This window comes from Diceros bicornis, chromosome 14, assembly GCF_020826845.1.
Source record: "Diceros bicornis minor isolate mBicDic1 chromosome 14, mDicBic1.mat.cur, whole genome shotgun sequence".
In the NCBI taxonomy this organism is placed as follows: Eukaryota; Metazoa; Chordata; class Mammalia; order Perissodactyla; family Rhinocerotidae; genus Diceros; species Diceros bicornis.
Window position 1 is genome coordinate 30,185,601 of NC_080753.1, and position 26,650 is coordinate 30,212,250.

Genomic DNA, 26,650 nt, shown 5'->3' on the forward strand with positions numbered 1-26,650 from the left:
TCTTGTGTGTCTTGTTTTGTTTGCATTATGTATCCTGAACGGGAGTGGTTTAAGGATCAGAAGGTATGTGGGGAAGACTGGATTGGTTTTATAATTTTATTTATTTATTTTTCCCCCAAAGCCCCAGTAGGTAGTTGTATGTTATATTTACACATCCTGCTGGTTGCTGTATGTGGGACGCGGCCTCAGCATGGCCGGAGAAGCGGTGCGTCGGTGCGCACCCGGGATCCAAACCCGGGCCGCCAGCAGCAGAGCGCTCGCACTTAACCACTAAGCCACGGGGCCGGCCCTGGATTGGTTTTAGAGCTGTCCTTATCCAGGGTGACATCATTTGTTGGTAGAGCTGCAGTACTGGGCTTTGACAAGAGCGCTCTTTGCTCTAGCAGACGCCTCCCTGCAGAGTCATGTCCAGTGTGGTCACCATTCTGGGTGGTGTTTGGAAAGCTGGGCATCTTCACCAGACCAACCATGCTGGCTCGGCCCTGGATGGTGGGCAAGTTGCTATTTTGCTGGTCCTGGAATGCTAACCTCAACCTTCCAGGCTCCGGGCGTACAAGAATCAAGGGAGAAAATAATTAATTAAAAAGTCTAGCCATCTGATGACTCCTGGGATTTTTGTCTTTACATAATCAGAATAAATACTGGATACTTGGAGCTCTTGCCTTGCCAAGGGGAAATGCATTGTCCATTTTTCCTGGAACCTTTGTAAGTGGTGACCCAGCATATGACATGAGTAAATGGACAAGAGCAGTGTTGAGAGTATAGGTGCCAGAGGGATTTGAGGGGACCGTTTCTGCGGTCCTGCACCTCAAACACGGTACACCTGGCACAGGGGCCCTTGAAGGTGCAGCCCAGTGAGAGCTCAGGGGCACAAGCCTGCAGACGGGTTTGCTGAGTGAGATACTGACTTTGGCTGGCAGAGCCAACCATGGCTGTTGACAGTTGCAGTCAATCTGCACTTCTAAGCAGGGGTCAAAACATCAGGTACAGCTTTGGACCAACCAGAGACTCAGAGCAGGCACATCAAGGTAAGGTTTTTCAGCCACCAAAACTGGTAACTAATAGAAGTGAATCTTAAGGGGTGCAGGGACTTGGGAATCATATTTGTGGGGTACTGTGGGCCAAGCATTGTATTGAGATGGACAATAATTAGCCAAGTGAGGTTGATAACTGGTAAAAATCCTAACTTGCACAGGTGGTTGTGCTCTGGGGACCACCTATTTCAGTCTCGGTAGGCAGTTGTAATTTAGACCACAAGGTGGCAGCTGACAGCAACTCCGAATGTGCCTGAAACTTCGTTCTGGGAGGTGAGCTTCACTTTGAACCACCAATAAGTAGAAGCTTGCTTTGGCAGAAAGAGGTAGTGTTTGGGGAAGCTGTTTCAGTGTAGCCTTGGCTCCCTTGCCAAAGACTGCTTTTTATCCAATTTTTCTGCTGGCTCGAGTGATGTCAAGTGGTTTGCCCGTGTTCACACGCCTTGTGATTGTTTAACCTGGATTCCACTGTGAAATCTTAGTAGCTCCCGGCCTTTCTGTTTCCTACCAAGGCCGGCGAGGGAGCGGATGGGTTTCCCCTCTAGCCTTGGTGATTTTCTGGCCCCAGAACATCGCTTTTCAGCTAGATCTCTGCCAGCGCTTTCCCTCGTGATTTAAATTAGTTCCAGAATGTATTCTCCAAGATCACCCTTGGGCTCTGGGAAAATCTGAGGAATCTACAGGGTAGAGTCAGAGCCTGTGGATAAAAACATGCAGATGGAGGGGGCCTCTTGCTGCCTGCCAACCGCCTGCCCGCACCAACCGCCTGCCCGCACCAACCGCCTGCCCGCACCGTGGTAGATTGAATGGCCCCTGCCAATCGATAATTATTAATTAGCTGTTCAGGGATCAGTGCTGATAAGTGCTCTGGGAAACAGAAGGCTCGAAATTTGCCTTCAAGGACCTCGCAGTCTAGTTAGGAAAACAAAACCAAAGCTATACGTTGAGGACCAAATGCCAGTACTATATAAGTGGTACATCGTTGTGTCTGGGCTGAACTCAAGTGCAGGGCAGGGGAGGTGAATGAAGGCTGAAGTGACCCAGAGGTGGGTTTGTGGAGCGGGGGAGGGGTGAGGCCAGTCAGGGCATCTTGAAGAGGTTTTTTATGTCAGATGGTGTCAGGTCATGAAACTGGTGTCAAAAATTAAGGTTTTTTTGAATAAAGCCAGGAAAAACGATTCTTTGCTATTACAAGTGCCTGAGAAGGTCACTTGGGGTGGGTGAGTTACAAGGGGAAGGGAGAGGCCCACCTGGGCATCTGTATGGGCACATCCATCACGGGGCAGAAGCTGTGGAGAAGTTTTGGCCCGTGTTACAGGGTTGGTTTCCAGACGCACGGCTCACCAGCTAATCCCCACTCCCACTACTACCACCAAAAAAGGCTCCGAAGGATTTATAAAGGGATTTTGGAAGCTGACAGCTGAAGATACATTTTCCTAATTTAACACAGACTTCTCAGTATGGACACACATCCCCTTTCCCTGAAAAATATAGTCCTCTTACAGGGAGTGCAATAGCAGCTTTAAGTCTCTGTGACTCCTTTGAAGCCCTACTTCTGTTTTGATTAAATTAAACAAACCTTTAGGAGCAGCTACCATATGCATATGTTGGGCTCTAGGAGACAAAGACGTTTGAGAAGGATACATCCTCTAGCCCTGAAGACATGAGGACTAGAACACTCCTTACCTGGCATGGGCCTCCAGCAGGGCCGTGTGGGCCCTTCATGGGTAGGAATTTCCCATCCCTACTCCAGAAGCCAGGCCTGCTAAGTGAGAACTAAAAGACAGAGGCCCACCTGTGCCCAAACTGTTCTCCAAGGTTTGGGAAGGCAGCTGGTAGTAGCCCCACAGCCATGAGGGGTCTTGGGCTCCTCCTACCACTCCTGCTTTAATGCTGAGCCCTGAGAATGGGTTTATCAGTCCTTTTGCTTCTTAGACCTGGGAGAAATGAGATGGCAGAGAAGAGTCTTGCTGATCGCATTAATTAGGACAATTGTTTCAAAGCCCACAGAAGAGGGAGACCCTTGTTTAATCACTCTATGTCCTGGGACAAAGTTTGCCTACGTTTGCAGTGAGTGTAAAGTGCTCTTGGCTCTCAGAGTTGGGATCAGGGACATAGTTGAGAGACTGCCTTCTTTGGTTAAGCTTTCAGGATAAGGACTCGGTTTTAGGATGCTATGGAAGGACACTGGTGGTCTACTGGCAAGTAGGTGACTAGGCCGGCGGTGGGGGCTGAAGTGTAACACATCCTCCTGCCTCAACCCGCCCTCCTTTACCTTGCCTCCAGCTGCCGTTAACTTCCCCAGAACCAGTGCAATCCCTTCCTAAGAGGTTCCCTGCCTCTAGCTTTGCGCTGCTTTCAAACACTCTCCATACCCCAGCCAAGGTTATTTTTCGGAAATACAAATGTGAACAAGGTATTCCCCAGCTTAAAATCCTTGAAAAGCTCTGTGTTGCCCTCTAGAGCCTTCTAGAATCTACATGAATGCCAGACTCCTTGCATGGCCTAACAGATCCATCACAACTTCGCATCTGCCTACCAAAACAAGGCTCCAAATTCCAGAATCCAGCTAAACCAGCTCACGCTCTTTCTCAGCTTCAGGCTTTTTTTGCATGCAGTGTTCTGGGAAGCTCTCCCAACCCCACCCACTCGGGGCTCTTACTCATTCTTCATTATTGAGATGAAATATCACCTCTAAGAAGCCTTTCCTGACAGAACCCACCCCTACTTCCAAGTCAGGTTAGGCATCCCTCCTGCTAGTGCCCGCAGGATCTCTCAGCTCCAGCAGGCTGAGTTGGAACTGCTTGAACCCTTGTCCATTTGCTCTCTGACACTGAGCCTCACTCTGGGGGCCTAGTTCAGTGCTTCACATGAAAGAGCTCCTTCGTAATTGTTAGCTGCAAAAATGGTGTCCCTAAGGAGTTGTCTCTGAGATGCTGTCCCCTTATGGGAGACGAATACTTGTGAAAAAAAAAATCTCTGCAGGCCTATACTGGGAATGCAAAAGTGACTGAGACACATCCTTACCATGGAGGACCTGTCCGAGTTAGGGAAGGCAGACCTAGAAACATACACTAAGTGGCCTACTGGTTGTGGCTGGAGTTTTATTGGTGTCTTGTGGGGAGGAGGGGAGCAAATATTATCCAGGGGAAGGCCACTAGGTCTTCTGTGAATCTTATAGTATGGACTAAAGAGTTGAATCTTAAAATTTGGACTAAAATAGCATGAGATAGTAATGGTGGCTGGCCCAGGTTGTGCCCACGGAGTAATTGGAGAAGGCTGGGTTTCCTTGGCCAAGTCTAGGGGTTTGTATTATTTTTATTCTTTTATGTATTTTTTCAGCTTTATTGAGGTATAGATGAAATATAATAAAGTGCATATATTTAGCATGTACAATCTGATAAATTTTTACATATGTGTATGCCCATGAAATCAAGATAATGAACATATCCATCACTCCAGAAGTTTCCTTCTGTTAGTTTGTAATCCCTTGCCTCTATCTCCAGGCAAACACTTTCTGTCAGTATAGATCTGCTTTCTGTCAGTATAGATTAGTTTGTATTTTCTAGAGTTTCATAAAAATGGAATTATACAATATGCACTCTTTTAGAGTCGGGCTGCTTTTACTTAGCATCATTATTTTGAGATTCATCAGTGTTGTTGCATGTATCAATAGTTCCTTTTTATTGCTAAATAGTATTCCATTATATGGATATACCACAATTTTTCTGTCCGTTTACCTGTTGGTGTGCATTTGCGTTGTTTCCAGTTTTTGACTATTTGACTAATGCTGCTATGAACATTCATATACAATTTTTGTGTGGACATATATTTTCAGTTCTCTTGCTTATCTACCTAGGAATGGAATTGCTGGGTCATATGTTAACTCTATGGTTAACATTTTGAGGCACTGTTTTCCAAATTGGCTGTACCATTTTACATTTCCCACTGGCAGTGCATGAGTTTCAATTGCGTCTCGTCTTCACTAGTACTTGGTCTGTTCAGTCTTTTTATTTTAGCCATTCTGATAGGTGTGAAGAGTTTGGGTTTTATCCTGTAGATGATTAGGAGCCAATTCACAGTATAAAGGTGAAGATTGACGTGACCAGGAGTGCTGGCTGCTGGGCAAATAGTTGAACCCCCACTGCAGGAAATAGTAGACTGAATCTGGGTCTGCCCAGTGACCACACTGGGGCACTGAGTGGTCATGGGTAAACCACTTAGTCAATAGTGACCACAATACACATTCAGCCTGCTAACGGGAAAGGGAGGGGGGAAAATCCATCATTTGATTGCTCAGTTTTAGAAAGGGAAACTAGGACAGAATGAGGGCATTAAGGGGGAGAAATGAAAGGAATTGTTTAAAAAGTTACAGCCCATAGAAAGCCTGGAGCCCATTTATTTAAAAGTGCTTCATTGGAAGCCGGTGATAAATGCATGGCACAAATCCAAAAGAACAGCCACTTGAAAAATAAGCCTTGCATGGTTTACTGACATATCAAAGAGACCATTGTGAGGAAAAGGGCATCTTTAAAAATAAATAAATATTAAATGGGAGAGGATACCCAAGCTGAGGGAATAAGGAGACCTTAAAACAGAGCAAAATTTGCAAAAGCTAAGAATCAAATGGCATTAAAAAATTCTGAAGAGTACCAGCAAGAAAGGTCAAAGTAAATAGTTCTAGTTTATTTAAGTGCCTGAAAAGCAGAAGGTCAGTTTGAGAATCTAGGAGCATCAGTTCATTAATGTGCAATAAGTGTCCCGGGGGGATGAACAGTCAGCTGACCCTGTGGCATCTTTGCCTCCATCACATGGAGATTTCCCCTTCCATTAAAATAAAAAAAATTTTTATTATGAAAAATTTCCAACATATATAAGATAAACATAAGAGTATAATAAACCACCACATACCCACCCTGAGCTGCAACAGTCATCGACATTCTGCCACTCTTGTTACATCAATCCCTACACCCGCTCTCCTCTCACCCCTAACTCGATTATTTTTTTAAAGTCAGGTTTATTGAGGTATAATTTGCATGCAGGAAAATTCACCCTTTTTAGGGGTACAGTTCTGAGTTTTGATAAACAGATATAGTTATGTATACTATATGGTCATGTTATCCTGTATTATCTGGGTGGGCCCGATGTAATCACAAACATCCTTATAAGTGAGGAGGGAGGCTGGAGAGACGGAGAAAGGGATGTGATGAGGGAAGTAGAGGTCAAAGGGAAGGAGAGAAAGAGAGGTGACCAGGAGTGCTGGCTGTTTGGCAAATACTTGAACCCCCATTGCAGAAATAGTAGACTGAATTTGGGTCTGCACAGTGACCACACTGCCACAGCGAAGCTATGGATCCTTTCCATCACCCTAAATAGGTCCCCCCTGCTGCCCCTTTGTGGTCAACACCCTGGCAACCACTGTTGGTCTCTATAATTTTTCCTTTTCCAGAATATTAGGTAAATGGAACCATATGTATGTCCTCTTGTGTGAAGCCTCATACAGGGCTTCTTTTGCTCAGCATAGTGCTTTGAGATTCATCCATGTTGTTGCGTGTATCAGTAATTTGTTCCTTTTTATTGCTGAGTAGTATTCCATTGTGTGGATGTACTACAGTTTGTTTATTCGTTTTTATTTTTTTTATACAGGCATTTTTTGGTAAAATTGACTTTGAAACACGTAAATCTTAACTCCACCCTTTTGACGAATGGATACAACCATGTAACTCACACCCTATCAGGGGTGGCTCTAGACTTTGTAATTAAAATGTAATGAACATACAGTAAAATGCAGAGATCTTAGATATTCAGTAAGAGTTTTGACAATTGCATACACCTGTATAACACTGCCCAAAACAAGAGATAAAACATTTTCATCCCCCAGAATGTTTTCTCCTGCACTTTTCTAGCCAATTCCTCTCCCAACTCCCCTATAATCACTATCAGATTTCTATCACCACAGATTAGTTTGGTCTGTATTTAAATTTTATATAAATGAAATTATGTAGTGTATACTTTTTTAAATAACTGGCTTTTTTCACTTAACATATGTTTTTGAGATTTATCTGTATTGTTGCATGTATCAGTAGTTTGTTTCATTTTATTGTTGAGTAGTATTCCACCACATGAATATACCACGATCTATCCATTCTCCTCTTGATGGACGTTTGTGCTACTTCCAGTTTGGGGCTATTATGAATAAGGCTGCCATAAACATTGTTGTACAAGTTTTTTTGTGAAAATTTGTCTTCTTCACTTCTGTTGAGTAAATACCTAGGAATGGAATTACTGGGTCATAAACTAGGCGTGTTTTTAACTTAATAAGAATGTCCTAAATAGTTCTTCAGTATGGTTGTTTCATTGTACACCCACTCACACAACCATTGTATGAGTTTCAGTTGCTCCACATCCTAGCCAATATTTGCTGTTGTAAGTCTTTTTGATTTTACTCATTCTAGTGGGTGTGAAGTTGTATCTCATTTTTAGTTTTAATTTACAGTTACACAATAACTAATGATCTTAAGCACTTTTTTATGTGCTTTTTGGGCATTTTTATGTCTTATTTTGTGAAGTGTCTGCTCCATTATATTTTCCATTTTTAAAAATTGGAGTGTTTGTTGTTTTATTGTTGATTCGGGTAAATTTTAAAATATGTTTTGGATACTGGTCATCTGTTTTATATATAATATACATACTATAATATATAAAATATTATATGTAAATTATATTAATAATATAAATTAAATTATAAATAAATTATATTATATATAAATATTATATATAAATTATATAATATATTATATATATATGCTATATATATAGCAAATGTATTTTCCAGGCTTGTCTGTTCATTTTATTTTTTTGTGAGGCAGATCAGCCCTGAGCTAACATCCATGCCAATCCTCCTCTTTTTGCTGAGGAAGACTGGCCCTGGGCTAACATCTGTGCCCATCTTCCTCCACTTTATATGGGACGCTGCCACAGCATGGCCTGACAAGCAGTGTATAGGTGCGTGTCCGGGATCGGTACCCGGGTTGCCAGCAGCGGAGTGCGTGCACTTAACCACTATGCCACGGGGTCGGCCCCTGTCTGTTCATTTTTTTGATGATGTTTTATGATGAGCAGACTATAACTTTGCTGAAATCCCATTAATCAAATTTTTCCTTTTACCGTTTGTGCTTTTGGTGGCCTCTAAGAAATTTTTGCCTACTCTGAGGTCATGAAGATATTCTCCTATACTTTCTTCTGGAAGCTTTATGATTCTTGGTCTTACATTTAAGTCTATGATCGCCTCAAATTAATTTTTGTGTATGGAGTGATATAGAGGTCGAGTTTCTTTTTTTTTTTTCCTTTGCCAAGGAAGATTTGCCCTGAGTTAACATCTGTTGCCAGTCTTTCTCTTCTTTTTTTTTGCTTGAGGAAGATTAACGCTGAGCTACACTTGTACCAGTCTTCCTCTGTTTTGTACGTGGGTCACCACCACAGCATGGCTAACGAGCAGCGGAGGTCTGTGCTGGGGATCTGAACCCATGAACCCTGACCACCGAATTGGAGCATGCCGAACTTAACCACTATACCATGGGGCCAGCCCCCTCAAAGTTCATTTTTTAACCAACGTTTTATTATGAAAATATAGCCACTTACTGTAAAATTCTTTATTGAACACTTATATTCCCACCACCTAGATTCTACCCTTAATATTTTACTCTACTTTATCACTTATCTATTCACTATCCATCCATATGTTCATCCGTATATCCATCCATCAGTACACCTTATTTTAAAATGACATTTCCAAATAAATTGCAGGCAATAGTACTCCACCTCCTAAATACTTCAGCATGTATATTATTAATTATAGATCAATATTATTTACACAAGTGAAATACACAAATCTTAAATATATTTTCACTGTGTTGTGACACTGTGTCCTGTGTAACCCAAACCTCTATTAAGATATAGAATTTTACCATCATTCTAGAAAGTTCCCTCATTCCTCTTCCCAATTAATCCTCCATACCCACGAAGCAACCATTGTTCTCATTTTGGTTCCCCCCCCACCATAGATTAGTTCTGCCTGTTCTAGGACTTCATATAATGCAATTACACAGTATGACTCTTTTGTGTAAGGCTTTTTTCACTCAGTATAATGTTTTTAAGGTTCATCCATGTTGCTATGTATATCAGTGGGGCATTCCTTTTTGTGGATGAATAATACTCTATTGTATAGCTATACCACAGTTTGTTTATCCATCCTTCTATTGATGGTCACATGGCATGTTGCCAAATTTTGGCTTTATGAACATTCTTTTCTTTTTTTTTTTTGTGAGGGAGATTGGCCCTGAGCTAACATCTGAGCCCATCTGCCTCTATTTTGTATATGGGATGCCGCCACAGCATGGCTTGATGAGCGGTGTGTAGGTCTGCGCCTGGGATCCAAACCTGCGCACCCTGGGCCACTGAAGTGCAACGCGTGAACTTAACCACTACGCCACTGGGCCAGATCCTATGAACATTCTTATACAAACTGTGGACATATATTCTCAATTTCCTTGGGTAAATACCTAGAAGTGGAATTTTTGGGTCATAGGACAGGTATATGTTTAACTTTTTGAGAAATTGTCAAGCAGTTTTCAAAAGTGGTTGTACTGTTTTACATTTCTGCCAACAAGGTAGAGTTATAGGTGCTCCACATACTCCCAACATCTGATGCTGTCAGTCTTTTTCATTTCAATATTTTAAAATTTAGCCATTCTGGTGTAGTTCATGTGTTGTTTTTTTTTTTAAACATTTCTTTTTTTTTTTTTGAGAAAGATCAGCCCTGAGCTAACAACCATGCCAATCCTCCTCTTTTTGCTGAGGAAGACTGGCCCTGAGCTAACATCTATTGCCAATCCTCCTCCTTTTTTTTTCCCCCCCCTTTTCTCCCCAAAGCCCAGTAGATAGTTGTATGTCATAGTTGCACATCCCTCTAGTTGCTGTATGTGGGACACTGCCTCAGCATGGCCAGACAAGCAGTGCATCAGTGCGGCCCAGGTTCGGATCCCAGTAGCGGAGAGCATGCACTTAACTGCTGAGCCATGGGGCCGGCCCGTAGTTTTAATTTGCATTTCCCTGCTGACTAATGATGTTGAACACTTTTTAGGGTGCTTAATGGCCATTCCTTACATCTTTTTTTGTGAATTGTCTGTTAAATATTTTGCCCACTTTTTTAAAAATTAAACTTTTAAAAATTTGTCAGTTATCTTTCCACAAAGCTGGAAAAAAATAAAATAAAATTGAACTCTCAAAAAATTAATCTTTTAATTTTGAGACATTTGTAGATTTGCATGCAGTTGTCAGAAATAATACAGAGAGAGCCTGTGTACCTTTTACCCAGTTTCTCCCAATGGTAACACCTTGCAACACTGTATCTTGAAAATAAAATCTTACAAAACAATATGGCAGCCAGGATATTGATATTGACACAGTCAAGATAGAGAATATTTTCATCACTTCAAGGATCCCTCACGTTGCCCTTTTATAGCCACACCCGCTTCCCTCTCACCCCAACACCCTTCTTAACTCCTGGCTATCACTAGTCTGTACTCCATTTCTATAATTTTGTTATTTCACAAATGTTATATAAATGGAATCATAGCATATGTAACCTTTTGGGATTGGCTTTTTTCATTCAGCATAATTCTCTGGAGATTCATCCAGGTTGTGTTGTGTTTTAATGGTTTGTTCCTTTTTATTGCTGAGTAATATTCCATGGTATGGAGAATTCAGTACAATTTGTTTAACCATTTTCTCATTGAAGGATATCTGGGCTGTTGCCAGTTTTGGGCTTTCACAAATAAAGCTGCTATAAACATTTATGTGCAGGTTTTTGAGTAAACATAAATCATCATTTCTCTGGGATAAATGCCCAGAGTACGATTGCTGGGTTGTATAATTGCTGCATGTTTAGTTTTTAAAGAAACTGCCAAACTGTTTTCCAGAGTGACTATACCAATTTACATTGCCACTAGCAATGTATGAGTGATCCAGTTTCTCTGCATCCTTGCCAAAATTTATTGTTAGTCCTAGTTTTTATTTTAGCCATTCTCATAGGTGTGTAGTGAGATCTCATTGTGGTTTTAATTTGCATTTCCCTAGTGGCTAACTATGTTGAGCATCTTTTCATGTGCTTATTTGCCATCTGTATGTCCTCTTTGGTGAAATATCTGTTCATGTCTTTTGCCGATTTTCTAACTTGATTGTGTGTGGTTTTTTTTTTTTTTTACCATTTTGTTTTGAGAATTCTTTATTCTAGATACTAGTTCTCTGTCATACATATGATTTGCAGATACCTTCTTCTTGTCTGGAGCTTATCTTTTCATCCTCTTAACAGGGTCTTTCACAGAGCTAAATATTTAAATTTTGATGAAGTTCAATTTAGCAATTTTTTCTTCTATAGATAATGTTTTTGTTGTCAAGTCTAAGAAGTCTCCTAGCACTAGATCTGAAAATTTTCTCATTTTTTTCCTAAAGTTTTATAGTTTTATGTCTTACTTTTAAATCCATGATCCACTTTGAGTTAATCTGATATGACACTTAGGTTAAGGTTCATTTTTTTGCTTATGGACTGTTCTAGTATTTGTTGAAGCCATTTGTTGAAAAGGCTATCTTTTTGCCCAATTTAAAATTAGGTTGTCTTTTTATTACTGCATTGTCGTAGTTCCTTATATATCCTGGAGACTAGTCCTTTGTCAGGTATATGTCTTATAAATATATTTTCTTCCCACTGATGGCTTATCTATTAGTTTTCTTAATGATGTCTTTTGATGAGAAGTTTTTAGTTTTGATGAAGTCTAATTTATCAGTTTTCTTTTATGTTTATTGCTTTCTTAACCCATTTACCTTTTAAGTAATGTAGTTATCTTATGTTTTGCACAAAGGTCTTTAGGTTTTAGTTTTTATGTTAATATCTATGATCCACCTTGAATTAATCTTTGTATATGGTGTGAGGTAGGAGTCATGGTTCTTTTTTTTCCATATGGATATCTACTTATCCCAGCACTATTTGTTAAAAAGTCTGTCCTGGGGCTAATCCCATGGTATAGTGGTTAAAGTTCGCGTGCTCTGCTTTAGCAGCCCGGGTTCATGGGTTCAGATCCTGGATGAGGACCTACACCACTTGTCAAGCCATGCTGTGGTCGCGACCCACATACAAAATAGAGGGATGTTGGCACAGATGTTAGCTCAGGGCTAATCTTCCTAAAGAAATAAAAAGAGGAAGATTGGCAACAGATGTTAGCTCAGAATGAATCTTCCTCACACACACACACACACACACAAAGTCTGTTCTTTCTCCATTGGATCTCTCTGGTGTCTTTGTTGAAAATCAAATAATCATATAAGTGTGAGTCTATTTCTGGGTTCTCTATTCTCTTTCGCTGATCTATTAGTCTGTCTTTACATCGTTATTCCACTGTCCTGATAACTGTCACTTTACACTAAGTATTGAAATTAGGTAATATTAATCCTCTAATTATGTTATTTTTCAAGGGTTTTTTTTTTTTTTTGGCTATTGTAAATCCTTTTCATATCCATTTATATTTTAGAATTGCTATGTGTACTTCTTCCAAATAATCTGATGACATTTTATAGGAATTGCATTGAATGTATATATCAATTTAGGTAGAATAGATTCTTTTCAATACTGAGCTTTCCTAATCCATGACATGGTATATCTCTCCATTTATTTAGGTGTTCTTTAATTTCTCTCAGCTATATTTTGTAGTTGTCAGTAAACAGATCTTACGCAATTTTTGCTAGGTTTATTCCTAGATGTGTGAAATTTTTGATGCTATTATACACATGCTATTTTGTTTTAAATTTCATTTGCCAATTGTTTGTTGCTTGTTATACAAATATACCTGATTTTTATGTGTGACCTTGATTCCTTTCACCTTGATAATTTCAGTTATTAATGCTAGTATTTTGGGGTGGATACCTTTGGATTTTTCTACATACACAATCATGTTGTCTATGAATAGTGATGATTTTACTTCCTTTCCAATCTTATGCTTGTGCCTTGTATTTATTTTTCATGCCTTATTTCACTAGCTAAGGTCTCTAATACAATATTTACTAGCAGTGGTGGGAGCAGATTTTCTTGTCTTGTTCCTGTTCTTAGCGGGGAAGCGTTTATTCTTTTACCATTAAGTATGATGTTAGCTGTTGTTCATAGATGTCCTTTATCAGGTAAAACATTCACTTCTATTCCTGGTTTGCTGATAGCTTTTATTATGAAAGAATGATTTTATTAAACATTTTTATTAAATGTTTTTCTCAGATTAAGGTGATCATATAGTTGTTCTCTTTTAGTCTGTTCATGAGGTTTATTTCATTGTTTGATTTTTGTAAAGTTAAGCTGACCTTACATTCTTGTATTAAACTTCTTTGGTCGTGATTTATTTCACTGTATATATAGCTGGATTCTATTACTGACATTTTGTTCAAGATTTGTGTATGTGTGTGTATGTCTCTAAGTTCACAAGAAATATAGACCTAGAACTCTTTTTTTTTTTTTTAAGATTTTTATTTATTTTATTTTTTCCCCCCAAAGCCCCAGTAGATAGTTGTATGTCATAGCTGCACATCCTTCTAGTTGCTGTATGTGGGACTCAGCCTCAGGATGGACGGAGAAGTGGTGCCTCGATGCGCACCCGGGATCCGAACCCAGGCCACCAGCATCGCAGCGCGCGCACTTAACCACCAAGCCACAGGGCCGGCCCAAGACCTAGAACTCTTTTATCTTGTAATATCTTTATCAGATTTTGGAATCAGGGTTATATTGGCTTCATAATACAAGTTGGTAAGTATTCTTTCCTCCTCTATTTTCTGAAAGTTTGTATTACCTCTTCCTTGGATATTTGATAGATTTCACCAATGATACTACCTGGCACTGGGGTTTACTTTGTAAGAAGGCTTTTTTTTTTTTTTTAAATAGACTTTTTATTCTAGAATAGTTTTAGATCTACGGAAAAGTTGTGAAGATAACAGAGTTCCTACATACCTCACACTCAGTTTCCCTTATTGGTGACATCTTACATTAATATGGTACATTTGTCACAACCAACATCAATAGATTATTAACTAAAATTATGAGACGGTTTTTAACAAATTCAATGTTTTAAATAGATAAGGCTATTCCAATTTTCTATTTTGTTATTTTTTTGTAAATTATTTTTCTAGGAATTTGTTCATTTCACCTAAAGTTGTTGAATTTATTGGCATAGAGTTTTTCATAATATTCCCTTATTACTCTTTTGATGTCTGTAGGATCTGTAGTGACATCCCCCTTTTCATTGCTGATATTGGTAATTGTTTTTTCCTTAATCAGTCTTGCTGTTGCTTTATGAATTTTATTAATCTTTTCAGAGAACCAACTTTTGGCTTTGTTAATTTTTTTTTATTGTTTGTTTTCTGTTTCATTGATTACTTCTCTTTATTACTTTCTTTCTTCTGCTTAATTTGGGTTTGATTTACTTGCTTTTCCTAGCTTCTTAAAGTGGAAACTTAGATAATTGATTTTAAGTCTCTATTTCTTCCTCTTATAAGCATTTAAAGGTATATATTTCCTACTAAGCACTGCTTTAGTTGAACCCTACAGGTTTTGATATTGTTCAGTTAGAAATATTTTATAATTTCCTTTGTGATTTCCTCTTTGTTTCATGGGTTATTTAGAAGTAGACTGTTTAATTTACAAATATTTAGGGCTTTTCTAGATATCTTATTATTATTCTTTTCCAATTTAAGTCCTTTTTTCCAAGAACATATTCTGTAAGATTTCAATCTTTTAAAATATATTGAGGCTTGTTTTAGGACCCAGCATATGATCCATCTGGGTGAATGTTCTGTGTATTCTTTAAACAAATGTGTATTCTACACTTGTTGGGTGTAGTGCTCTATAAATAGCAATGAGGTCAAGATGGTTGATAATGTTCAGATCTTTGACATTCCTCCTGCTTTTTTATTGAGTTGCTCTAGCGTTTACTGAGAGAGTGGTAATGCAATCCCCATCTAAGATTGTGGATTTGTGTATTTCTCCCTTTAGTTCTGTTTTTACTTCATGTATTTTGAAGCTGTTATTAGGTGCTTACACATGTATAATTGTTGAGTTTTCTTTAAATGTCTCTCTTTATCTCTGATGGTATTCTATTTTTGAAGCAGACAGGAAACAAAGCTTGTCAGGTGAGAAGGGCTAGAACCATATAGTGGCAAATATAGTGGCATCAAAGTAGATGGGAGGCATGGGCCAAAACTTGTGACTGACTTCTAGAAAAGGGATGAGTAGGCAAGTTCAATTTCCTAACTCTATTAAAAAATGTCCCCTCAGGCCTGCATTGGTACTTGGAATATACTGATAAGTGCTTTACCCTACAGGACTTTTGGAAAATTGGACTATTTAACAGAATGACATATTTCTTGGGATTAATTAATTTGATTTATATCTATTACCATGCACTACCACCTATGGAAGGGTAGCTCCTTCTCAAGAATTATCTCCTTCCCCTCTGTTAAGTATACTTCCTGGGATACATGGGCAATAAATGAATGAATGAACACCAGGTAACTTTTATGAGAGGGGTGGTAGGCAGCTTTTAATATGTCCCCCAATGATCCTTGCCTCCTGGTATTCATGCCTTTGGGTAGCCCCCTCCCACACTGAGTCAGGCTAACCTATGTGATCAACAGAAAGCTTTGGAACTGATAAAGTGTGACTTTCAAGGCTAGGTGTTAAAAGGCATTGCAGTTCAGTCTTGGAATCTTGTATCATTCGCTCTGGGAGGAATCCAGCCACCATGTCGAGAGGATGCTCAAGTAGCCCCATGGAGAAGTCCACCTGGAAAGGCACTGAGCCTCCTTCCAACTGTCAGCCATGTGAGGGAGCCACCTTGGAAGTGGGTCCTCTGGCTCCAGTCAAGCCTTCAGATGACTGCAGCCCCAGCCAACATGTGACCACAACCTCATGAGAGACCATGCCAGAACTGCTCAGCCAAGCCACTTGAGGATCCTCAACCCACAGAAACCATGAGAGAGAATGAATGATTCATGTTTTAAGCCACTAAGTTGTGGGGAGATTTGTCATGCAGCTACAGGTAACTAATACAAAAGCAAAGATCAGAAACAGAAGGTGCTCCTGGGGGACTTGACAGGATGGACAAGGTAGTCTTGGGGAGGCGGGGGGCGTGAGAGGCATCTTAACGGAGCAGGGTGGAGTAAGGAAGCTGTGAAAACCAATTTTCTGTATTTTATTTGTCATTTCATTCAGGATTGGCCCTAAAAAGTTACTACAGATGATCTCTAAAATGTGGAATCAGGAGAATGCTGTGTGATCTACATTTAAAAGACAGGTTTTAGGTGTGTCATATGGGGTGTTCCGGTAGACAAGTGAGTCTCATTCCATGCTGAGCAAGTGATTGAGCTCCATGCTAAAGATCAGGTTCTGGAAGGGCAACAGCTGTTCTTGCATTAAAAAATGTGTTTTGAGATGTGTTCTATGTCAGACACTGGGATAATTGCTGAGTGAAATAAGCAAGGAGAAATGAGACAGAGATGCGGCCTTCAGGAAGTTTGAAATGTGAGATTGGCAAGAAAACAATGCCAACACTATGTGACAAATAATGTGATAAGGCAGGACAAACCCAGGCCAGTAGGAGGCATGGAGGCAGTTAGGGTGGTCCTGCAGGAGGAAGTGACTTTTAATCTGAGTTTTGGAGGATAAATACAATTTGGCTTCTGTCTGGCTGGGAGGGGAGGGACAATGGAGTCTGTGAAGGTCTTGAAAGAAGAGCCCTCTAGACAGCAAGGAAGCATGTTCAAAGACTTGGAAGGTTGTCTACAGGTTCAAGAAACTGCAGGTAGTTCAGAATGACTAGACTATAGGGTAAGGTTGGCAGAGGCCAGCTCCTGCAGGGTCTTGTATTGCCTAGTAGAATTTGGATTTTATCTTTAAAGCACTGAGGAGCAACTGTAGGGTTTTAATCAAGGCCATGACTTATTCAGATCTACATTTGGGAAAGATTCCTCTTGCTAGTGGTGGATGGAACTGAAGGGGACTAGATGGGAGCCAAGAAGAGCACGCTTCAGGCACAGGGGAGAGTCCTAATGAAGTAATGGCAGAGGGCAAGGAGGGAAGGGGCTGGGGTTGAGGATGTCCAGAAGGCAGAAGCAATGAAGTTTATTATCAGTTGGACGCAAGGTAAGAGATATATCAACAATGACTCCTGGGTTTCTGTCTTAGGCAACTGAAGAGATACCTTACTCTTTAATGTGGTCACAGGGAAACAGGCAACATTTTACACATTAGTTTTTTCTTACAGGACTTTTGGAGAAGTATTTAACTGCAATAATATGTTAATAAGTATAATTTTTATGAATTTAAATCTAGTATTTACCCATCCAGGAAAAGATGGGATCCCTTGGTTAATGTTTTTTGAATGAAGAAAAAGTAATTATTACTACTAAGGCAAGGGATCTGGAAGTGATCCTGTGAGCTCTTGCAATTAAACAGTCCCATAAGAGCTGGGGAAGGAATTAGAAACCACCAGAAAACCTCCATTCATCTATTCAATCAACATTTACTGAGAGCTGTTATTTTGGACAAGACCCTTTGCTAGGAGGTGGAGATATGAAGGTAAAGGACACAGTGCCTGCCCTCCGGGAGTTTACACTCTAACTTGCTCATTATCTTTACTCTAGTGCACTGAAACCTGGAATGCCATTTGCAATTCTGCTCTCAACCTTAAGAAAGTGGCAGATAGTACAGAGTAGCTGTCTAGCTGCTGGTATGATTGTACTCATACAACTTTTCTGGGAAGGCTTTGGCAACAGGCAGCAAGAGCCATAAACATGTTCCTATCTCCCTGATCTGCCTCTGGGAATTTATCTTGAAGAACTATCTGAGATAGGGACAAGGATTTATGTACAGGGATGTTCACTGCTGTTCTAATGAAACAACGGGGAAATGGTAAAATAATTGATGGTACATCCCTATGATGGACTATTAGGTAGTAAATAGAAATAGTATTTTAAAAAAAACTTAATGACGTGGGGGAAAGATCAGGAAAAAAGCAGGATACAGATCTCTACAGAATGTGCTCAAAAATATCCATGATTTAGGTTTTTTACGCCCTCCATATTTTTCAAATTTTTGACATTGCACGTTACAGTATTTCTATAATCAGAACTTTTGTTTTTTTCTTCTTTTCTTTTAGAGACATAATGGCAAAGGAGAAAGCTAGAAAGAGCCAAAATGACCAAGATTTTGGGAATTCTGTTGCATGAAGATTGACCAAAATTAAGTGAAATTCCACATCTTATGTGGCAAGGGGTGAGTAAGATGTCAATAACATTGGCTGCAAAGTATGGAGTGACTACTATGGGCCAAGCACCAAATAGGTTTATTGTCTCTATTTTACAAAGGTAAATAAATGATGTAATTGAGATTCCAACGTAGGTTTGTTTGGTTTCAAATCCTGATCTTTTTTGACTATGTTAAATACAAGCAAATTCAAAAAGGGTAATCATCAATTCACAGGCAAATCCTGCACAGGATTTTCAGCATGTTCAGGGCATCGGCATGGTACTAGGTGTGGTCTGGGCTGCTGAGAACATTCACAGGGCACACTCCAGTCTTTGCTCCAGGGAGTCTGGCTGTATATCAGAGTCTGTTTGACATCCTCAATATATGAACTTCGTTTATTGCCAGAAACGCTGATGCCTTATGATTTGCATTATGTGTGCACACACCCCCACATACACATCTTCCTTTCTGGTCCTCCTGTTTACCTTAAGAGGAGGCATTTGCTTTCTTGCACCAAAAAAGGGTTGCAGGATGAACATCTGCTCTTTCTAATGGACTACAAGCCCATAAAACTCCCCGAGTTTCTGGATGTCAATGCAGTGCGCACTCTCTCCTCCCTCCACCCTGTTTCCGTGCAGTGCCTAATCCCAAGCATCTCAGGTTGCACTCCCCGTTGAGTTTAAGTGCATCCCACTTTTTCTTCCAGGCTTTAGCCCTCAGCCCCTCCCAGAGGGACAGGCAGGGCCAAGGCCCGCGCGGCCTGACCTTGGGTCATCTTCGGCCGCGGCGTGACCTTGTGCAAGTCCTCGCTTCCCCCTGCGCCGAATCGCGGGGCTGGGTCGGTGTCTCCGCAGGGGCCGCTCCTCATTCGATGAAGGCGGCCCTGCGCCCGCACTCCTTTCTCCCTGGCTTCCTCCGCACACGCCCCCACGGTGCCCACCCCTACGCTCCTGGCGTAGCGGCCCCCTCGAGTCGCGCAGCCCTCTCACTCCAGAGGCTCGTTTACGCCGCGCGGACTGGGAGGGCGCGATTCCCGAACGCGGCCTGCGCTGCGAGCGCGCCGTCGTCCCGCAGGTCGGCGCGGCCTTACGCCGCTGACGCAGCGCGCCCAACATGGCGGCGCGGTCGTTGTCGGGGGTGGCGGCGGCAGAGGGGGCGGCGGCCGTGGCGGCAGCGGCGACGGCAGCCGTGACGGCGGCGGCGGCGCGGGGCCTGGGCCGGGGGGAATGAGGCGGCCGCGGCGGGCCAGCGGCGGGGCCGTGTAGCGGAGAAGCGGCTCCTCCTCCCTGCTTCCCTTGGCCGAGCCGGGGGCGCGCGCGCGCGCCGCCGTCTGGAGCGGGCTCCCCACCCTCGACTCCCGCGACCCGCACCGCACCCCCAGCCGGGCGCGGAGGATGATGAAGCTCAAGTCGAACCAGACCCGCACCTATGACGGCGACGGCTACAAGAAGCGGGCCGCGTGCCTGTGTTTCCGCAGCGAGAGCGAGGAGGAGGTGAGGCGCCGAGCCGGGCGGGCCGGGGGTCGCCGGGGCCGAGGCGCGGGGGGCGCGGCCGCCGGGGGAGGGTGGGCCCCGGGCAGGGCTGCTCCGCTCGGCCTGAATGAAGTTCCGACGGAATTTCTTCAGGCGAAGAAGGGGAAGAAAAAAGGACGGTGGGTGGAGGGGAAGTGGGTCTGAGCGGGGCCATACGGCGCGGGCCGGGCCGAGAGGGACGCCAGCCTGCGGCCGGGGCACTTCAGAGCCCGCCGCCTGTCACTGGGAGAGTGGCCGCGGGTGGAAGGCAGTGGGTGGGGAAGAGTGTGTGGCTTTCGGCCCAGGCCTCCAGCCTCGGATGCGGGAAGGGTAGCTCCGCACTGTCAGCCCAGCACATGTGTGCAGAAGCCGCCGTGCACGAGGCGGAGGTCGGCCCTTTGTGGCGGAGGAATAGTCCGCTTCATTGACAGGTTCGGGGTTTGCCTCCAGATTATTTGTGTCCGTGAGCCCACCGGGGCGGGGGGGGGGTCTTAGGAAAATTTAGGGCGTCAGGCAAGAGCCAAAGCCAATTGTTTATTTTACACTCTGCTGGATAGCCCTTGCGGTGTAGCCTGAGAAGAAAGGACGTTTGGTAAGATGATCTTTGTGGGCTGAAAAATTTTCATTTTAATTGGGAAGGCCAAAAGCAGTATTTAAAATTTTTGCCCTGACATTCTTCCACTGCCCTGTAGCAAGGCCCTTAGGATGAAATTTGCTAGCAAAATGGGAATGCTTAGAATCAGGTTTTTTTTTTTTTTTTTTTGCGTAGGGTACTTAAAAAAAAAAAATCTCAGCTTCCCAAAGCCGTTTCTGTGGTGATAAAAGGAATTCAGAGAAGCCACATGTTTTGTAAATCCACAAAGAATAGCTGCTTTGGAAATTCATAAGATGCCTGTGGGAACGCGTTTCTCTCGTGTACATGGTGGTAAAATGGCAGTTAAACTGAAAACAATGAAGGGCAGTGAAATTCAATATGTTATATTCCGGCGTTCAGCAGTGGGCTATGGTGGCAGGGCTGCAAGTACAGTGCATCGTGTTGAAATGGGGGAAAGGAACTTGACCCGTTAGTTATGAAAAGAAGCTGTGATGAAAGAGACAGATGGATTGCCAGGAGTTGCTGTCCAGAGATATTTAGGAGGAAGTGGGAATTTAAATTATTGCCTGAAAAAAATTAGTTAATAAAGCACTAATTGTGCTGTTGAGGGATCGTGTGTGTTCCCTTTCAGCAAAACAGAAGGGAGCGGGATTTGGAAATGTATACTTTGTGTCTTAGCATATGTTGTAAAAGTCCCTAAAACAGATGCATTGTACTAAGCAGGGCTATGCTGTAAATTATGTACTGTTTTGGAATACATTCTTGAATAAAGTAAAATTATTGGTGGTTCCTGCTCCAGAGGCTTTGTTCTCTTCATTATCGTATCATATTATGGGAAATCAAATGGGATCACAGGCTGTTAACTGGAGGGAAAGCTAATTAGCATAATAACATGTCTTACTACAGTACTGTGGTTAAGTCTCTGAGCACCCCAATTATAAGTAGAAGGATGTATAATTTAGTTGTATGAATGATGCAAGACTTCATTTGTTAAAAAAAATCATACTGGAAGTTGAGAACATGTGAGTATTTTGGATAAATTGGAAACTCTATATAGATCATAAGCAAACTAACCAAGACGTGATTTTCCATTTTCTGTTAAAGTTTTCTGTACTGACATTAGCAGCATTGATATTAAAACATTTGACTGATCATGGAGTTTCCTCTCCTGAATTTCCTTTTGAACATTGGTTAATAAGCAGAAGATTCATGCAAATCTTTAATTACAGATTCAGTTGATGCTACAGCTAAAGCCTAGGAAGAACAAGAAAATGAATGACATGGACTCACTTTAGACTTGTTCGGTTCAGTTAAACAAGTTGTATTAAGAGCCTGCTGTTGGTGCAGCACTCTGTGATGTGCGATTTAAAGATAAATATCCCTTCCTGTCCAAAAAAGTTGAGTAGTTTTCGATGGGATCCATTGATTGGAAGGGATTTTGGACCACAAAATAATCTCCAGGGTGCTGTTCAGTTTTCAGATTATATAATTGTGTTGGAAGGGAAGTAATTTGTTATTTCCAGGAGAACTTTTATATTCTCAGTAGAAGTGCCAGAGACTGAAAGTATTAGCTGCAAAACATTGTGAGAATGTGAAATTCAAATACAATAGGACAGTCAACCCAATTTTATTTTATTTTATTATTTTATTTTTTTATTTTTTTTTTTTTGCTGAGGAAGATGGCCCTGGGCTAACATCTGTGCCTATCTTCCTCCACTTTATATGGGACGCCGCCACAGCATGGCTTACCAAGCAGTGCGTCGGTGCGCGCCCGGGATCCGAACCAGCGAACCCCGGGCCGCCGCAGCGGAGCGCGCGCACTTAACCGCTTGCGCCACCGGGCCGGCCCCCCAATTTTATTTTTTAATGGGCACTAATGGCTTTAGTCAAGACAGAATAGTTTACTGAATATGATTAGCATTAATACAATAGGAATGTAAGAATAAATAGGACCCTGATTTATAAATATAATTAACCAGTGTCAAGAAACATACATACAGTGTAAAGAAAAAGAGATGGAAAATATCAGCAGATAATATACTGTGAATCAGATCTTCTAACATTATTTTTTCAGCTCTGGAAAATTTTATTTATAGGCCAGCAGTGATACCAGCTGGATCCAGTTTAGGATGTGTGAACATACTCAGCAAGTTTACTGAGCACGTTTATTGAGTGCTCACCGAGTGTCAGGTTCTGTGATACAGTTATGAGGGAGCCAGACGTGCAGGGAGCTTAGAGTCTAGTGGTAGAGATGGAAGAACAAACAGACCCAACATCAGGGTGAAAACGAGTTCCCTTTCCTTCAAACCTCTGGCTGCTTTTCCTATTGACAAATAAGAATCGATAGTAGGAAAATACCCCCACTTGCAAATTTTACTAATTGTTATTGACATTTTGATAAACTAAAATCTTTTAAGCTTGGGCGTTCATGATGACTAATATATTCATTACAGTAGCTTGAAGCTGATGTACATGGGCAGTCTCTTACCCAACTTGAACCAACTTGGTGCGTTGAATGCTTGCTGTTACTCTGTGAGCCAGTGGGTCTGATATACCCCAGGCCATGTGACCTCCCAACCAGTCCTGTTCTTATAGAGTCAGTTGTATTTATTCTTGTATCTGTTTATATTCATCGGACTTGTTATTGTAATTATGAAGTGTAATTAAATATGATGTAAGCCAGTGAAATTTGAGTTCAAAAAGAATGGTTTTGTGAGAGGTATTTCAAACACTTTGGAATGGCTCGATAATTTCAAGTCCCTAAAAGAAATTTCTGCTCCATTATATGGATAAGCAAACTGAAGAAAGTGGGAGGGAGTCTTAGAAGTCTAGAAGGACTTTGCATGTAGATTACATCATGAATGTGCTCAGGTTTTTGTTTTTCTTTATAGAAACTAGAACTGGAAAACATAGGTCATGCATCATGAGTCTGGTATATGAAAGAAAGACAACTTGCAGTTCAATAGATCCACACTCAAGACAAGATCTTGGACCTATAAACAAAGATTAGCAAATAAATATACATTTATTTTTTAATCTGCTATATCTTCCAATAATATTTTATCATAAACAACATAGAAGACTGAAACTTACTTCTTGAGTAAGATTTTATTGTACTGGATTGGGTAATATGACATTCATTTTTATATTATTCGACGTTGGTTCTCTTAAAGCACTTCCAGTGAGATTTTTTCCTCTTCCTCCACTCCTTTCCTTTTTTGGAGCCTCTGTGATGACAGGAAGTGAGAGACACTGGGGGTGGGCTTGCTTGTACTCTGTGTACCCTCCCTGGAGTGGGATGAGGGAGTGTAACACAGGCGTTTTTAGACAGTTGAAATATCTAGTAGAGTGAAATACTCTTTTAGGCCAGTGTTACAGACTATACACTAGATAACATCACAATGCGTGGGAAATTTAAAGCTGTTCCTAAAGGGTCTGTTTTTACTCAGGGAAAAAATGAGTACTGATAGGATCAGCTCAGTTAGATTTCCTTGTGCATTAAAATTGTTTTTAAAAAGAAAGGACAAAACTGTCTTCAGGATGTTAGGTTTGTTTGTTGAGCTTTTCCATCAGAAACCCTGCATCTGTTGGCAAGCGGCTGCTTCTCATTTTCTCAGATCCTTGAGCTCACTAGGTTGGATGGGGAGATGATTGACATTGAAGATCCTCAGTGGGCAGAGACTCTGGTGGCCTGAGTGTTTGTCGGGCCCAGCGGAGCAGGGGGAAGGATGTCACTGCAGACCACACCTTCCCACACCTTCCCCCAGATCCTAGAGAGGGGAGTAAGGCACAGCTGGTGATCCCAGAAGCGATAACCATGACAAAGGGCTTCCAGTAGATCCCAGGCTGGTGTGGGGGAGTCCTTTTGTAGCATATCTTGGTCATTGTCCAGTATTACATTACTGTAAGATCACGATGGGTGCATTGATCCAGTCTTCTGACTGGACGTTTCTGCTCCTCATTTCTTTAAATCTTTCCTGGAGGCTTTTGTGTGTGTGCTTTCCCTTGTGCCTGCCTAATAATACTGGTTAGTCATTTAGACATTTCTCCTATTACTTCCTTTTATACCGACTTCCCGAGGTGTGAATTCTGGTCTGAAATCATACTGCAGTCTCCATTCTTCTTTTCCACTCCTTGCCCTAATCTTATTTGCTTTTGGGTAATTCTCATTTCTTATTAAATATAGTATTGCATAGCTACTGTGTGTGAAGCAATCTGTATTTTTCTTCATAGCCTAGTGCAAAAAGAAAGGGCCCTTGTTCAAGAATACGTTTGTTTATTCATTCCTTCAGCACACGTTTTTTGAGAGCCCTATGATGGACTAGTCTCTGTGCAAAACCCTGGGAATACGCTGGTAGTAAGACTCTGGTCCCTCAGGAAGCCAACCCCTCTGCCTGCTGTGCACTTGTGCCCATCCCCTCCTGCCTCCTGAGCGACCGCACTCTTATAGTTGTCCCATCTCTCCTGCATCATCGCCTTTTCTTCTCTACTTTATTGTTTCCAGGGCAGACAGGCTATAGTATTTCCCATCTTAAAAACAAATGCTCCCTTTGACCCCATATTCCCTCCAACTACCATCCCATTTCTCTCTTCCCTTTCACAGCAAAACTTTTCTGTACTCTCTGTGTCCACTTCCCTTCTTTCCGTTCTGTTTTGAACTCGTTTCAGTTAGGCACTGTTTTCTACGATGCTGCTGAAGCCACTTTTCAAGATAATGTACTTCAAGATAACCTACAAGTTACCAAATCCGGTGGCCAGTTCTCAGTCCTTATGTTACCTGATTATTCCTCTCTTCTTGAAGCACTTTCTTCAAGTGCTTGCTTGTAGGACGTCTCTAGTTCTTCCTCGCTTTCTGGTTGCTCCCTCTTAATATTGTTGTACTTCTCTTCATTTTCCTGACTTCTTTTCATTGCAGTGCACAAGGGCACAATTTTTGAACCCACTTCCCCCACCCCCAAACACATACTCATACAGTAGGTGGTCTCCTCCAGTCCCATCTGTAAATACCATATTTATACTGATTACTTTCAAATGTCTATTTTTAGCCCTGACCTCTCTCCTGAAGTCAAGACTTGAATATCTTGCAGTCTACTCAATATTTCTGTTTGCGTATCTGATAGGCATCTCAAACTCAAAATGCCCAAGCTCAATTCTTGATTCCATCCACCAAAAAACAATAGCAACAGAAACCTGCGCCTCCTTCAGTTCTCTCTCTTTCAGTAAATGAAATCTCGGGCCAGCCCCATGGCTTAGCGGTTAAGTGAGTGCGCTCCGCTGCTGGCGGCCCGGGTTCGGATCCTGGGCGCGCACCGACGCACTGCTTCTCCTGCCATGCTGAGGCCGCGTCCCACATACAGCAACTAGAAGGACGTGCAACTATGACATACAACTATCTACTGGGGCTTTGGGGGAAAAAATAAATAAATAAAATTAAAAAAAAAAAAAAGAAATCTCCATACTGCCGGTTGCTCAGGTTAGAAACCTTGGAGTCACCCTTGACTTCTCCCTTTCTCATACCCTCATCTAATCTGACAGCAAATCCTAAATAACCTTATCTCTTCAGCCTCCACTGTGCTATTCTAGCCTAACCCATTATTGCCTGGACTGTTGCTGTATCTTCCTAACTGGTCTCCCTGCTTCTGCCCTTACTCTTCTAGTCTTCTCTACCACAGCTGCTAGAGTCATTCTTCAAACACAGAAGCCAGATTGTGTCACCCCTCTGCTCCAGTGGCGCCTGTCTCAGTAAATCCAAAGTCTTAACGATCATCTCTGAGGCTCTGGATCATCTGGTCCCCTGCCATGGCTCTGACCTCATCTCTTCCCATTCTCCCTCTTACTCATCCCTCTCTTCCAGCCACACTGGCCTCTGTGCTGTTTCTCCCCATGTTATCTACATGGCTTGCTTTCTCACTTCAGGTTTTTGCTTAATTTTCACCTGATCAGACAGTTCTTTAATGATCAGCCTATATAAAATAACACCAGTCCATTGTCACTGTGTGTCTCTTATGCTTTTTTTCTTGGCAGCACATATCACCATCAGACATTACATATTCATTTGTGTATTGTCTGTTTCCTCTCACTAGAATGCAAGCTAGTCCACGAGGATAGGAATTTTTGTCTGTTTTATCCACTCAGCACTTAGAACATAGTAGATGCTCAATATTATTTGTTGCCC

The 26,650-nt window shown here is 41.8% G+C and overlaps 1 protein-coding gene across 3 annotated transcripts in view; it reads left to right on the forward strand.

Moving 5' to 3' along the window:
• The first annotated feature begins 19,566 nt into the window (after window positions 1-19,566).
• The window catches only part of NUDT3 (nudix hydrolase 3), a 124,171-nt gene continuing 117,087 nt past the window's right edge, over window positions 19,567-26,650 (forward strand). For 2 of the 3 annotated variants that reach the window (XM_058554577.1, XM_058554579.1), the window contains exon 1: window positions 19,567-19,862. In XM_058554577.1, coding sequence (XP_058410560.1) covers window positions 19,764-19,862 — 99 coding nt within the window. In that variant the 5' untranslated portion in view covers window positions 19,567-19,763. The remainder of the gene's footprint in view (window positions 19,863-26,650) is intronic. The other variant, XM_058554576.1, reaches the window with a different exon arrangement.